Source organism: Apodemus sylvaticus, chromosome 3 (genome assembly GCF_947179515.1).
Source record: "Apodemus sylvaticus chromosome 3, mApoSyl1.1, whole genome shotgun sequence".
NCBI classification, from domain to species: Eukaryota; Metazoa; Chordata; class Mammalia; order Rodentia; family Muridae; genus Apodemus; species Apodemus sylvaticus.
The window spans coordinates 46478171-46490129 of record NC_067474.1 but is presented as its reverse complement, the minus strand read 5'-3'; the positions used below and the strand labels follow the sequence as shown (position 1 = coordinate 46490129).

The following is an 11959-nucleotide window of genomic DNA, read 5'->3' as shown; positions in this document are numbered from 1 at the left end:
TGCCTGCACCTCCTGAATTTGGGGATTAAAGGCCTTCACAACTGGATAGTTGTAGTTCACATGCATAGTCAATTATTCAAGCATCTTAAATCCAGGAACAAGTTTGACATTTAGATAGAACACTACAGAAGACACCCAGGTTATACAATCCTGAATCCACAAAAAATGCCTTCATGATGAATAAAACTTCAGCAGTGCCATCTGGCCAACATCTTGACTCAGGCCCTGTACCCAAGGAAAACATTAATAAGACCTTCCTCATGACCCAGGTTCAATTCCCAGCACCCACATGGCAGCTCACAACTGTAACTTCAGTTCCACGGGATCTGTCACTCTCACACAAGCAGACAAAACACCACTGAACATAAATCATAAAGAAACAAAAGGCCTGCCAGACTTGGCCTACAAGCCAGAGGGGTTAGTTCCAGCTGGAGAAGCAGCTCACCGCAAAGGGGAAGGGGAAGTCGGGTGTTGCATTAACCTCTCCCTTTGAAAACAGTGCAATCATATAAGTGTTTTTACCTTCTTTGACAGAGGCAGGAGAATCTGAGTTCAGGACCAGCCTGGTCTACACTGTGAAACCACTGTTCACATGTAGTAAGTGTTCAGTCTGAAGATTTTAGACTCACTCATGGTCTATATTTGGATTTGCATGTCAAGCAGACCACCAAGGGACTACTTAACATCTCCCTCAGTGCTGATGGAAACATGGTGGCTCACATCTACAATTCTGGCACTTGAAAGGGGGAGGGTGTAGAATTAGAATGGGAGACCCTGTTTCAAAAATTGAAACCCCAGCCAGGTGGTGGTGGCACATGCCTGTAATCCCAGGACTCTGGGAGGCAGAGGCAGAGGCAGAGGCAGGCGGATTTCTGAGTTCGAGGTCAGCCTGGTCTACAGGGTGAGTTCCAGGACAGCCAGGGCTATACAGAGAAACCCTATCTGGAAAAACCCAAATTCAAAAACCAAACCAAACAAATAAACAAAAAAATACCGCCCCCCCCCAAATTGTTCCCAATGCTTGTCAGCTATTTTTGCATAAGCCATGTGTTTAAAAAAACTGACTTTTTTATAAAAGCGTTAGCTCATTCTCATGCCAAGCTGTACATGGGCCCTAAGGCTCCTGGGTTGCTGTTGCCCCATCATCGCAGGGACCCGAGCACAGGGTTCCAGTCAGGTTCCCAGTTGGCTTCTCTGTGTTGATGGGACTTCTGCTCACAGAAATTCAGATTCAGCAACAGCTTGCACTTGCTCACTGAATGGTCAATGCTGCAATGTATTTCTCTTCTTCCAATGTCTGCGGGAGAACGCAGCGCATAAGACGCTTCCATGGTGATTCCTCACTCCGTGAGGATGTTAGGAGTGGGAGATGGACTACCCAGCCAGGGCTCCTTCCTCTTGGTGTTCTTAGCTATTTCCGCTAAAGCTCCGTGAGGTCTTAGCCTTTTGATTATTAAACCATATCACACCTGAAGAAAGTCACTTCAAAACTCTGAAGAACAAAGCAGGTTTATTCAAGCAAGTTCTAGAGCAGTTTCCAGTGAGTTCTTAATCTTCCCAATGCTGTGACCCTTTAACACAGCTCTCACGGTATGGTGACCATAACCATAAAAATGTCGTTACTTCGTCACTGTAATTTTGCTGTTATGACTCATAATGTAAGTCTCTAACACTAGACCTCTGTGAAAGAGTTGTCTGGCCCAAAGGGGGTCACGACCCACAGGGAGAATCGCTTTTCTAGAGTGTCTCCTAGAGTCGTACACTGCCAGTCCTGGTTTTGTAACAGCTCGTGATCTAGGCATCACAACATACCATACATTTACTCATTTTTTTGGTTTGTGAGCAACAGCTGCCTATGTGGAGGTCGGCGGACTTTCTGGAGTGGTTTTCTCTTCCCACCATGTGCACCCCACGGACCACACTCAGGTCCTTGGCAGCAGGAGCCTTCACATGGCACCATCTTACCAGCCCTGCCCTCATCGCCTTTTCAAGAACTACGAACAGTCTGATTTTCAAAGTGGCTACCATGTCACCTTCCCACAGAGCAGTGTAGGATTCTGAGCTCTCATCCTGACATTAGTTCACGTTTTAATGACAGCCACCAACTGTAGTGGAACTATGAACACACCTTCATTTACATTCTTGGTTAGAGTGAGTATCATCTTTTTGGGTGCTTTGTGACGGTGGCTCCAGTGGTTCGGAGTCTATGCGGAGCACATGGGGGTCTGCAAACCTTTCAGTTAAGATCTGGCTAAAGCAAGTGTCCTTTCCAGTTCCTTTAGCTGCATATTGCCGTGGGTAATCATCATTCGGATTGTATCCTGTGGAGGAGAGGAGACTCTAATCATTGGTTTGCCAGGTTAACCAAGCACGTTGTAAACAGTAGCTGGTTACAGGTTGTAGCTGTGGGCTTACCAAGCCCAAGGTGCTACATTCATACCCTTTACCAAAGGAAACAACAACAACAACTAGTAGTAGGAAGCGGAAAGCTGGACACGAGGCTACACAGTCCACGGTTTGTTGCTGGGGCAAAACAAATGTAAAATACCCAGTGGGAACCAGCAGGGACAAAAATGACCCACCTCGGTGGCACATTCCAAGACGTTGGCTAAACTTTACAAGTTCAATAATACAATGGGACAAAGGAGCCGTGGCCCCTACGTGGTCTTCTTGCTCTCACCTCTTCTGTTGCGCTTTTGTTTCTTTTAAATTCTTCCCTGGCCCAGTCCTGGAGGTATTTTCGGTCAGAATCACTGGGAACTTGCCTAATCGCTCGCAAAATCTTTCTGTAGAGGAGGAGAACCTGTTGCCTTCTCATGAACTGCTCAGGGAAAGAGAAATGTAAATCACTACACCCTCACTGGCCCCACCTCAGCAAAGAAAACTGTAAGCAGGGATGTCCCTTTGATCCTCAATACCAAACAGAACAAGACAAAAATCAAAGTTCGTGCCGGGCGGTCTTCCGTGGGGAGGGCACACCTATCACCCGCGCCCTCGGGAGCCTGAGGCTGGAAGCCGAGGCCCGCGGTGGCCGTGGGGAGCCAGGTCGCAGGAAGAGTGCTTCAAGAGCACACAGGAGGAGACAACCCCGCTCGAGCGGAGCTACGTCCGCGGGCACCGCCAGCCACGGTCTGAACCTGCTCAGGGCGGGTACCCGGGGCCGCGGGGCCGAGGGAACAGCCGTACCTGCTTCAGCGTCAGGGCCGCGGGAGGCAAGCGGGAAGCCGCCATGTTGCTTACGGAAGCAGCTGTGGCTCAAGAGCGGAAGTGAACCTCGAGCAACCGGGACACGGAAGCAGAAATAGGGGGTGGGCGAACCTGGTTCCTAGGAGACGCGTGAGTCCCGGTTTTCCTGTGATACCTGTGGTTTTCCACCGAGAATGCTACAAGAAACTCGTTACCCAGGAGCTTAGTCGCTTTACAGGAGGGGAGAAACTGTTTTTTGAGCACCCTTGAAATAGACCGCCATTACTTTAGCAAATTCTATTTGCATCCTGGAAGCTTTTCTTTTTCTCTAAACCTTGTCCTTAGCAAACATGTCACCCTGATCTGTGCGGCTCCGTGCACTTTCCCTATTCGTGAGGCCTCTCGCTTTTTTGTTTTTGTCCCCTACACCACATACTCAGAAGTCAGGTTATTGAATCTCTGCCAGAATACTTTCCAAGTAGTTCTATGTGAAATCAACGTAGAACCAAAAACGTCGAGCTATGCGATACTGAGCATCTGATTGCTTCAGTCGTCATCTAAGTGCTCAACCTTTCCGGCTGTGTTCTACTCCCCGCTATGGCTTCATCTCTGTACTGTACAGTGAAACGGCCTCTCCCTCGCCAATGCGTCATGTGTAACTGCTCAGAGCAGCTCCGGACGCACAGAATTCTAATTCTCGGTGTTCAGCTTTTCAGGAGTTTTGAGTAATGCTTCTCATGTGTTTTCTCAATTTTTCTCTAATATGGGACCTCGTGGATCTAAGTTCTTTTCCAACCATTAGACTAAATATCCAAGATCATATATTAAGTAACGCACGACTTTCTCTGGCCATTGTAGTAGTCTTTGTAGGGTCTGAATAATCTGATCAGTCTTGTTGTTCTGGCAGATCCAGTAATTCGTTAGGATAGTTTATTATTTTCTATGACCCTTGGAAAGGCACTGAGCCATTTCTTTCCACATCACCTGGGGTTATTTATAATAATTCTGAGTTAGTGCTGAATCTAAGTTGGGCATTGAGGACAGGTATTTTGTACATTCTTTTCTCTACAGTCATGCTAGCCACAGGCAGTGTTGTCATATTGGATATATATTCCCTGTATATTTTCGGTAGGAAAGCTTTGAAAGAGACAGGACAAATCCCATTCCCAGAAACAGCTTTCCAGAGAATTGAAAACATGATACACACATATGTATACATATATTTATGTTATATATGTATATTATGTTATATATGAACCAAAGTCAGAACATAAACACAGGGCGAGAGTCACAAGAACACAGCCAGTGTGATTTTATGGGTGGACTGGGCTGAGCTGACTGGTTTGGGCTTTCAGCAGACTGTGTGATGAGGATGAGGGGTCAAGATTGGACCCTGAGAGGAGGAAGAAAAGGCTGGAAAGGGGGGAACTGAGGAGAGATATGGAACCTGGGAGGGAAAGGAAAGAGGCAGCTGGGGGCCCACAGACAAAAGGCAGATGAAATCATAGGATGGAATTTTCTGGAACCACAAGTATAAGCCTAGAAAGTAATCTGCACAACTCATGTGACAGGTGACAAGGGCAGCGGATTTCTCCCTTAAAGCTGAGGTGCACACGTCAAGTTGGCTTCTGGTCACTAAAGTCAGAGCTTGGAGAACAGTCGCTCTCTTGTCCCCGAGACAGAATGGAAGAAGACAGGGCAGTCAGGGAGCACAGCAGCCATTCCAGAGCACTCTGGGCTCAGTGGGAGACATGGCTTGTCTTCAGCATCCCACCCTCCCATCTTCCCAACTGGTGGTGGGGGGGTAGGGCGAGGCAGAAAGGTCTGGAGCACGGCCGATTCCTGTGGGGAGGGAGTAATTTCTCTGAAGCTTCTCATAATTAAACAGTCCAGACTACTACACATAAAAGGCCATAGAGTTCTTTATTAGCTAGCAACCAAGGACAGGTTCTGGCCCCAAAGATATTGAACACCAAAGCTTGGGGGTATAGCTTTCCTAAAGACAAAACCTATGATGTCATCACTGTCAGTTATAGGTCAAAGGGCTCAGGTGACACGTTTTGGCTATCACACTCAGCAGGTGATTTATTCACCTGGGCCGTGGTCAGAGGCATGGAACTTCCTTACATGTTAAGGTGGATGTGACTGTTAAAAGGAGGATGGCGCCATCCCAGCCACTGCAGTAAGATCCAGGCAGCACACGCGTGCACACACACACACACACACAGGTACCTTACACACTCTGGCAATCTCTCTGGTGGAGAGGGGAAGGAACAAGAGAGCTAAGCAGGGAAGCTTGCCGAGCATGTACAGAGCTCTGAAGGGTTTTTGTTTTTGTTTTTGTTTTTTTTTTAAAGGCTCGCACTACTCCGCCTTGCTTCTGAAGGGCTTTTTCCGCTGGAGAAAGCTACTTGGATACGGTAAGTAACATGAAGTAGTATAGGCAAAAATAACTAGTTGAGATGTCAGGCTGGAAACTAATTTCAGTTGCAGTACAATCAGAGGCAAAGGGAAGATGAATGTCAGATAATGCTAACTAGATGGCTGGACAGGATTTTGATGGAGTTGTAAAGGAGACACGTGGGTGAAACCTCAGCACGTCACGTTCCTCAACAGTAAACACGAAGGCATTGCTGAGAGGAAACGGTACATCTGAATGTACCACTCCATTTTGGCGTGTCTGAATATAGTGCATTATTTCAAATAAACGGTGTCAAAAACTACGAGTATATTTGTAGTCCGTTACCCGAGTCAGACATTGTCAGTTAACAACACATGACAATACCTGGTGGTGGTCTCCTAAGGTTACACTGAGTAACCTCGTAGTTGTTTAAGCATCACACACTGTACTTATACAATGACACTGTCTTGCTTTGTGACCCATGTCTACTTGAGAACACCAAAAAATGCCTTGCTGGACCTTCATACAGTTTGACCATCTTTTGATGCTATGTAGTCCTGGAACAGGTGAGATCCACGTGTCTCTGCCTCTCAAGTGCTGAGAACATAAATATGTATACACATATTTATGTTATATATGTATATTATGTTATATATGTGTACACATATATATCACACCCAAAAGGTATTTTTTCTGTTGAGAAGCTGAAATAAAAGCAAGCACCTCCAGGCTTAGTGGTGCTAAAACAAAGTGTGTGTGTGCAACACCACTACACCCACCTTCACTGACTTTTCTGATAAGATGATTTTGAGGCTGTGTCAATGGGAAAGTTATCTGAGTAAGATTACAAAGATGGCATTCAGACAGTGTTTAAATATGAGGGCGCAGCTATCTGGCCAGATTGGGTAGGTGCGGGCGGATAGGCAGTGAGGGCAAAAAGTCCCCTTTCCTGGGACAACCCAAGTTGAAATGGCACCTGTTCATAAGAATTCTGCCCAGAGCCCCAGGCTTCCCTATGGGCAAAGAAATCATTGTTAAGTACCTGGTTTGGAAGGCCCTTTCCCAGCCACACATGCCGACTGTTACTGTACTCAATGCGTCATGAGTGAAGAGTTACAGAACAGAATCTTTATTCCACCCATGCGGTTCTGCCAACTTACCCAGTTCCCATGCTACAAAGCCTGCGCGCTGCAGCTCAGGAATCATACAACTGACCAGTGAGGCAGTTCCTTTACCATGTTGAACTACAGGTCTGTGTGCTAGCACCGTCTGATTGGCAGATCAGACCAATCCCAAACACATTTTCAATCCTGTCATCTTTCTCATACGCCATTAAGAATGATCAAAGATTAACTCAACAATTATTTAATAGTTTTCAGAATATAAGCTGCATAGCATTTTTGAATAAAAAATAATATAACTTTAAGTACATGCTTTAGGACACTTTGTTAAACAATAAGCCATCTGTCTTTGATGACCACCATACACGGGTGGCACACTTCACAGTGTCATCTGGAAACAGACATGGAGACAGATGCACAGCACAATGCCTACAGACAACACTTAAACACAACACAACACATGATTTCAAGTATTCAAACACTGCTTTCTGGCCAAGGAAAACTGTGTCCAGCTCTGAAGGACCCAAGCCCAACACTCCCGTGCTGAGTGGCTGAGGGAAGACGGAGCTGTTGAGTTCCTGTGGACGCAGCATCCTTTCATTCCTTTCCACAGCGACACTGGCTGAGGGTAGCTTGAAAGCAGTATGAGGAATAACTTTTCCTCTTAGTATTGGGGAAAGGATGGCCAAAGAAATAAATTACAGCAGGGGCTATGGCAGCCCGAGAATGAAATAAGAGAGAATCACCTGTCCGTTATTGCATAGTCTCCTGAGGCAGCCGCTGGGAAGGGCGCAGACAGCTGCTTCACTTCTGTACAGCTCTACTGTACCTGTGCTGACTGCCTTATGAGAACACACCATCTGAGTCTCCTGATCTCTAAGCAGGGTAAGATGTGTCCCACCAAGTGACTTGGTAGAGCTTAAGGCAGGGACCAGAGCGCAGCCCCCTTTAGTCCTCTGTCCAAAGGGCTGGCAGAATGCAGCCCGTGTTCCTAGATTCATTTCCTCAAGGTGCTGAGCAGAGAAAAGCAAGCGGCTGAGCTCTAGAGAAGGGCAGTGTGAGCTCTACCTGGTCCCCAGTCCCAAGCCCTGGTACTGCTTGTAAGCTTTCTGTGCTCAGTACAGCAAGGAGTCCAAGAGCTGCGCCAAGCTCTTCTATGTTGTAAATACAAATGTATAGTGCAATAAAATATGTTCTTATAACTGTTGATACAGTAAAAAAAAATCAGATCCAAGATGAAGCAGTTATCAGAGCACTGAGTTCACGAACAGCCGTGTAAGGGGAGCTCCAGGGATGCTGTGATCCCGAGGCCTCTCACTGACTGTGTTCTGCTCTAGGAGTGATCAGATGCAGTCACCAGCTCAAACCACTGCCTGAGGGCATCACTGAGGGTCTCAGGAAGTGCATTCACATCCCGAAGAATGATGTAGAATGGAAATGGAAACTCTTCCATGTAGGATCGGATTTCGGGCATTTCTCCTGGTCCTTTAAATAGTGGTACTTTAATGTCCAAAATAGAATCCTGTTAACAGAAGACATTTTGAAAGAAAAAGAAAAATTAAATAGATCCTTAACTAGTTCATTGGTGACCTTGTTAGTTGACAGGAAAAGCTGACATAAGAGAAACTTTCAAAATGTTTATGAAGAAGGCAGCTCTTTCTGATAGGAGAAGTTCAAGGAAGAGGAACAAATAAGAAACCCTGCTTTCCTTGCAACAGTGTCTCTACTTTCTATGGAGAACCTTGCCAGTCAGGACCTGCAGCTATGTGCTTCCTCAGACCCTGAGTTTGCCAGTTGCTAGGATGTTATGGGAAAGGCTGGTCTCTATTTAAAGGAACTCAGAACCCACTTTGACAGCCGCCATTCTGTGAGGATGTGGAGCTTACTGAAGCAGACCACTGAGCGCCAGCTAGACACCAGGGCAGAGCTGCAGCCGACTTCTCAGCAAGCTCAGGCCGACACAGCATGGTAGCTTTTGGCACCTGCTCACTCACCCGTGAATTGGGATTATCCAACACAACAAAAATGACGAAGATGTTGGCATTCTGGGCGGCTTGGACCGCTGCTAAGACTCTGTCTTTGCCTTCAAGGAAAAGGCCTCGTCCATCAGAAACTATGAGGAGCAGCTGGGCAGTCTCTGCAGAAGCCGTGCATTGGGGGGATGGGGGTGGGAGAAAGATAAAACCCATGTGAACAATTGGAAGCCATTTGTGGGCATTCTAAAGACAGACAGATCCCTGGAATTGCCACATTCTGCACATAAACAGGAGAGACACGATCCTCAATTGGTCAGCACAGCAGACAGAAGGTCAAGTTTAGATCAACTCCATTAAAGGCAAAGCAGGAGGGCCATGGGAGGCCCTGCTCTTTCCTGACCACCTCGACCTATTCCTTGAGACTCACATGATACAAGCAGAAGTTGCTCTGTGACCCTCATGCTTACGTCTGTGGACTCCAGCAGCCATAGAGATGAATGGGCCACCAGAAGTGACCCAATTAGTAAACTAGAACTATCCAAATTTCATATATTGCCTTCTGGACATTTCTAAACAGGACAATTCTATGTCCCTAATTTCCTTCTCTTTCCCTCTTTTCCATGACAGAATCAGGGCTAGATGAATGTCATATTTCAAGCCCCAAAGCAATCATAATTACATTAACTCATTTTTGGATTACATTCTACAATGAGTGTGAACTTTATACTTAATTCCATACACCTTATTCCTATCCAATGCTGAACTTAATCTATCATATAGTATGTTCTAATCTGTAATTAGTGACTTATCAATTATAAGCCTTAAAATGAGTTCAGTGGAGCTGGAGAGATGGCTCAGTGATTAAGAGTACTGACTGCTCTTTCTAGACGTCCTGAGTTCAAATCCTAGCAATCAGAAGGTGGTTCACAACCATCCATAACAAGATCTGACACCCTCTTCTGGTGTGTCTGAAGACAGCTACAGTGTACTTATAATGAATAAGTCTTAAAAAAAATTGAGTTCAGCATGAATTTCAGAACAAATAATGAATAAAGAATTCCATCAATGACAGAAGTCCATCTTTTTGTTTTTTCCTATAGAAAATATTTTTAAAAGGTGTTGGAGGTTAAAGGGACTCAGAAGATGGCTCATTGGTAAATTGCTTCCTATGCAAGTAGGAGGAACTGACTTAGGATTGTCAGTACCCCATAAAAGGCAAGAGTGGCAATGTATGCCTGTAATCCCAGTGCTGGAGAGCGGGAGACAGAAGAAGCCTGGGGGTTGAGGACCAGCTTAGCTGTGAGCTCCTGGTTCATTAAAGACCCTTTCTCAAAAATTAAATGAGCAAATAAACAAGGTAGAGTGATCAAGGAAGACTTCCAAAGCCAACCTTAGGCCTCCACACACACATGCATCTGTACACATGCGCGAACAAAAATACATTCACTCACAAATTAAAAACAAAAGAGCAGAGAGAGAGAAAAGACACTGCAAGCAGCTCACCTGGACTGACGTTCTGGGAGAGCTTCTGGGCAGCTGCAAACATTTTGGCTACAGATTCTAGAAACTAAACAGAACCAGCACAAATTAATATAACTACTTAAGCTCCCCTTTCTTAATCATAGCGATTCCCTTGGCTTCTGACTTAACGGTCTGTCTTTCTACTGGGCAGCATTTACCACTGAACACTGATATGCTTAAGTACAGACAAGACTGTCACCAGCTAATGTTCTATTAGTGTTCTACAGGGCACTCCAAAAGAAGAAAAGACTTATATGAACAGGCATGAATAAAACAGTCTCCTTCTTTCAAGTTAATAAATCTGTTGAGCAAAACAGCAAGAACTAAGAGTGGAAAGGCTGTTATTTCATCTTCTTCAGAAATTTCTAGCTTTGCTTCCCAAGGCTGCTTCTCTAGGCTTAATGAGAGACTAGGCCCAAACCCAACTGACCAACAGGACATCCTAGGATACTAAAGGAAAACTTTGTTTTTCAAATGTTTCAAACTGCTCAACTGTGCTCAGGTCAATGATCTTCGAGGAGTGAGAAAAAGGAGTCACACCTTGGTTAAGGGATGCCTAGGAAACTGTTCTAGTAACATATAGACTTGAGTTACTACTGTGTCATGCTGTCTGTCCTAAGTCTAGAATGTGCCCAGGAGGTTCTAAAAATTAATGTCTCTTACTATCTAATCAGCTTTAGAATTTGTGCAAAACAAATCTTGACTTCATCAGTATACCTGAGCAATCTTAGTCTTCCTTTGTTGGAATTTGCAGAGCCGTAGAATATGAGACCCTGAAGAATCATTAAACTGCTCGTGGAATGGGTGCAACAGCTTTACTGACTCTCCAAAGCTTGGAAAGAAAAATCAGACACAACATGATTTCTTCAATCATGTGATCAAAACAATAAAGGTTGGGAACAGGATTTCCCTACTGTGGTTCGAAGGCAACATTATAGCTGGAGTGGCAATCCAGATCTTTAACCCCAGGAGGCAAAGGCAGGCAGATCTCTGAGTTGGAGGTCAGTCTGGTCTACAAAGCAAATTCCATGACAGCCCCAAGGATCTACAGAGGAACCCTGCCTAAAGAAACAAAACAATCAAACAAAAACCAAAGGTAGTATTAAGGCACAGAGAGACGGCTTCATCAGCTAAGAGCATCTCATCCAGAGGATCCAGGTTTGAATCCTACCACCCACTGGTGGCTCCCACTATCTATAATTCCAGTTCTAGGGATCTAATGCCTCTTTTGGCTCCCAAGGGTATTGCATACATGTGGCACACAGACATACACAAAAGCAAAACACCCATATACATGAAGTAAAAACCACAACAAAAACAAACAATACAAACTTGTAAATGGCAACATTACCTGCACACTGCAATCTGACCCACTTCTAGGAGGGTTAGAGCATTACCAATCACAGCCAATGACTCAAATGCAAGCTATGAAGACAAAAAAGGAGTTTAAGGCATTAAAACTTTCCTAAATCAGTTTGCTTCAAGAGTTTACAGAAAGCATTATTTTTTGTATGGCAAACAGGTGAATGACAGTCACACGACCAACTCAGGCTGGGGCCCCGGGAACCCTCCCTGGTGTTTAGCTGATTAAACCCGAGTGCAATAGCGAGAGGAGTGGTTTGCTCTACAGACTAAGTAACAACAGTGGTATTGAGAAATATGTCCCAGAAATGCAAATTTTCCTTTCTTTCCATAGCGGAGCCTATATAAAATCTATGTAACTAAAGTTAAAAGAGTTTGAACTAATTCTCACG

General features: G+C 45.1%; 2 protein-coding genes across 4 annotated transcripts in view; both read right to left on the bottom strand.

Moving 5' to 3' along the window:
- Nucleotides 1-1491: 1491 nt before the first annotated feature.
- Lyrm2 (LYR motif containing 2) lies at nt 1492-3259 on the bottom strand. The gene is made up of 3 exons (XM_052176199.1): nt 3187-3259; nt 2681-2821; nt 1492-2321 (listed from the first exon to the last, which is right to left on the bottom strand). The coding sequence occupies exons 1-3, from the start codon at nt 3229-3231 to the stop codon at nt 2241-2243; spliced, it is 267 nt and encodes an 88-aa protein (XP_052032159.1). The 5' UTR covers nt 3232-3259; the 3' UTR covers nt 1492-2240.
- A 3677-nt stretch (nt 3260-6936) lies between these two features.
- Nucleotides 6937-11959, bottom strand: part of Mdn1 (midasin AAA ATPase 1) — a 120920-nt gene continuing 115897 nt past the window's right edge. For all 3 annotated transcript variants that reach the window (XM_052176190.1, XM_052176192.1, XM_052176191.1), the window contains exons 98-102: nt 11557-11630; nt 10923-11037; nt 10188-10251; nt 8703-8845; nt 6937-8230 (exon numbers count right to left, since the gene is read on the bottom strand). In XM_052176190.1, coding sequence (XP_052032150.1) covers nt 8042-8230; nt 8703-8845; nt 10188-10251; nt 10923-11037; nt 11557-11630 — 585 coding nt within the window. In that variant the 3' untranslated portion in view covers nt 6937-8041. The remainder of the gene's footprint in view (nt 8231-8702; nt 8846-10187; nt 10252-10922; nt 11038-11556; nt 11631-11959) is intronic.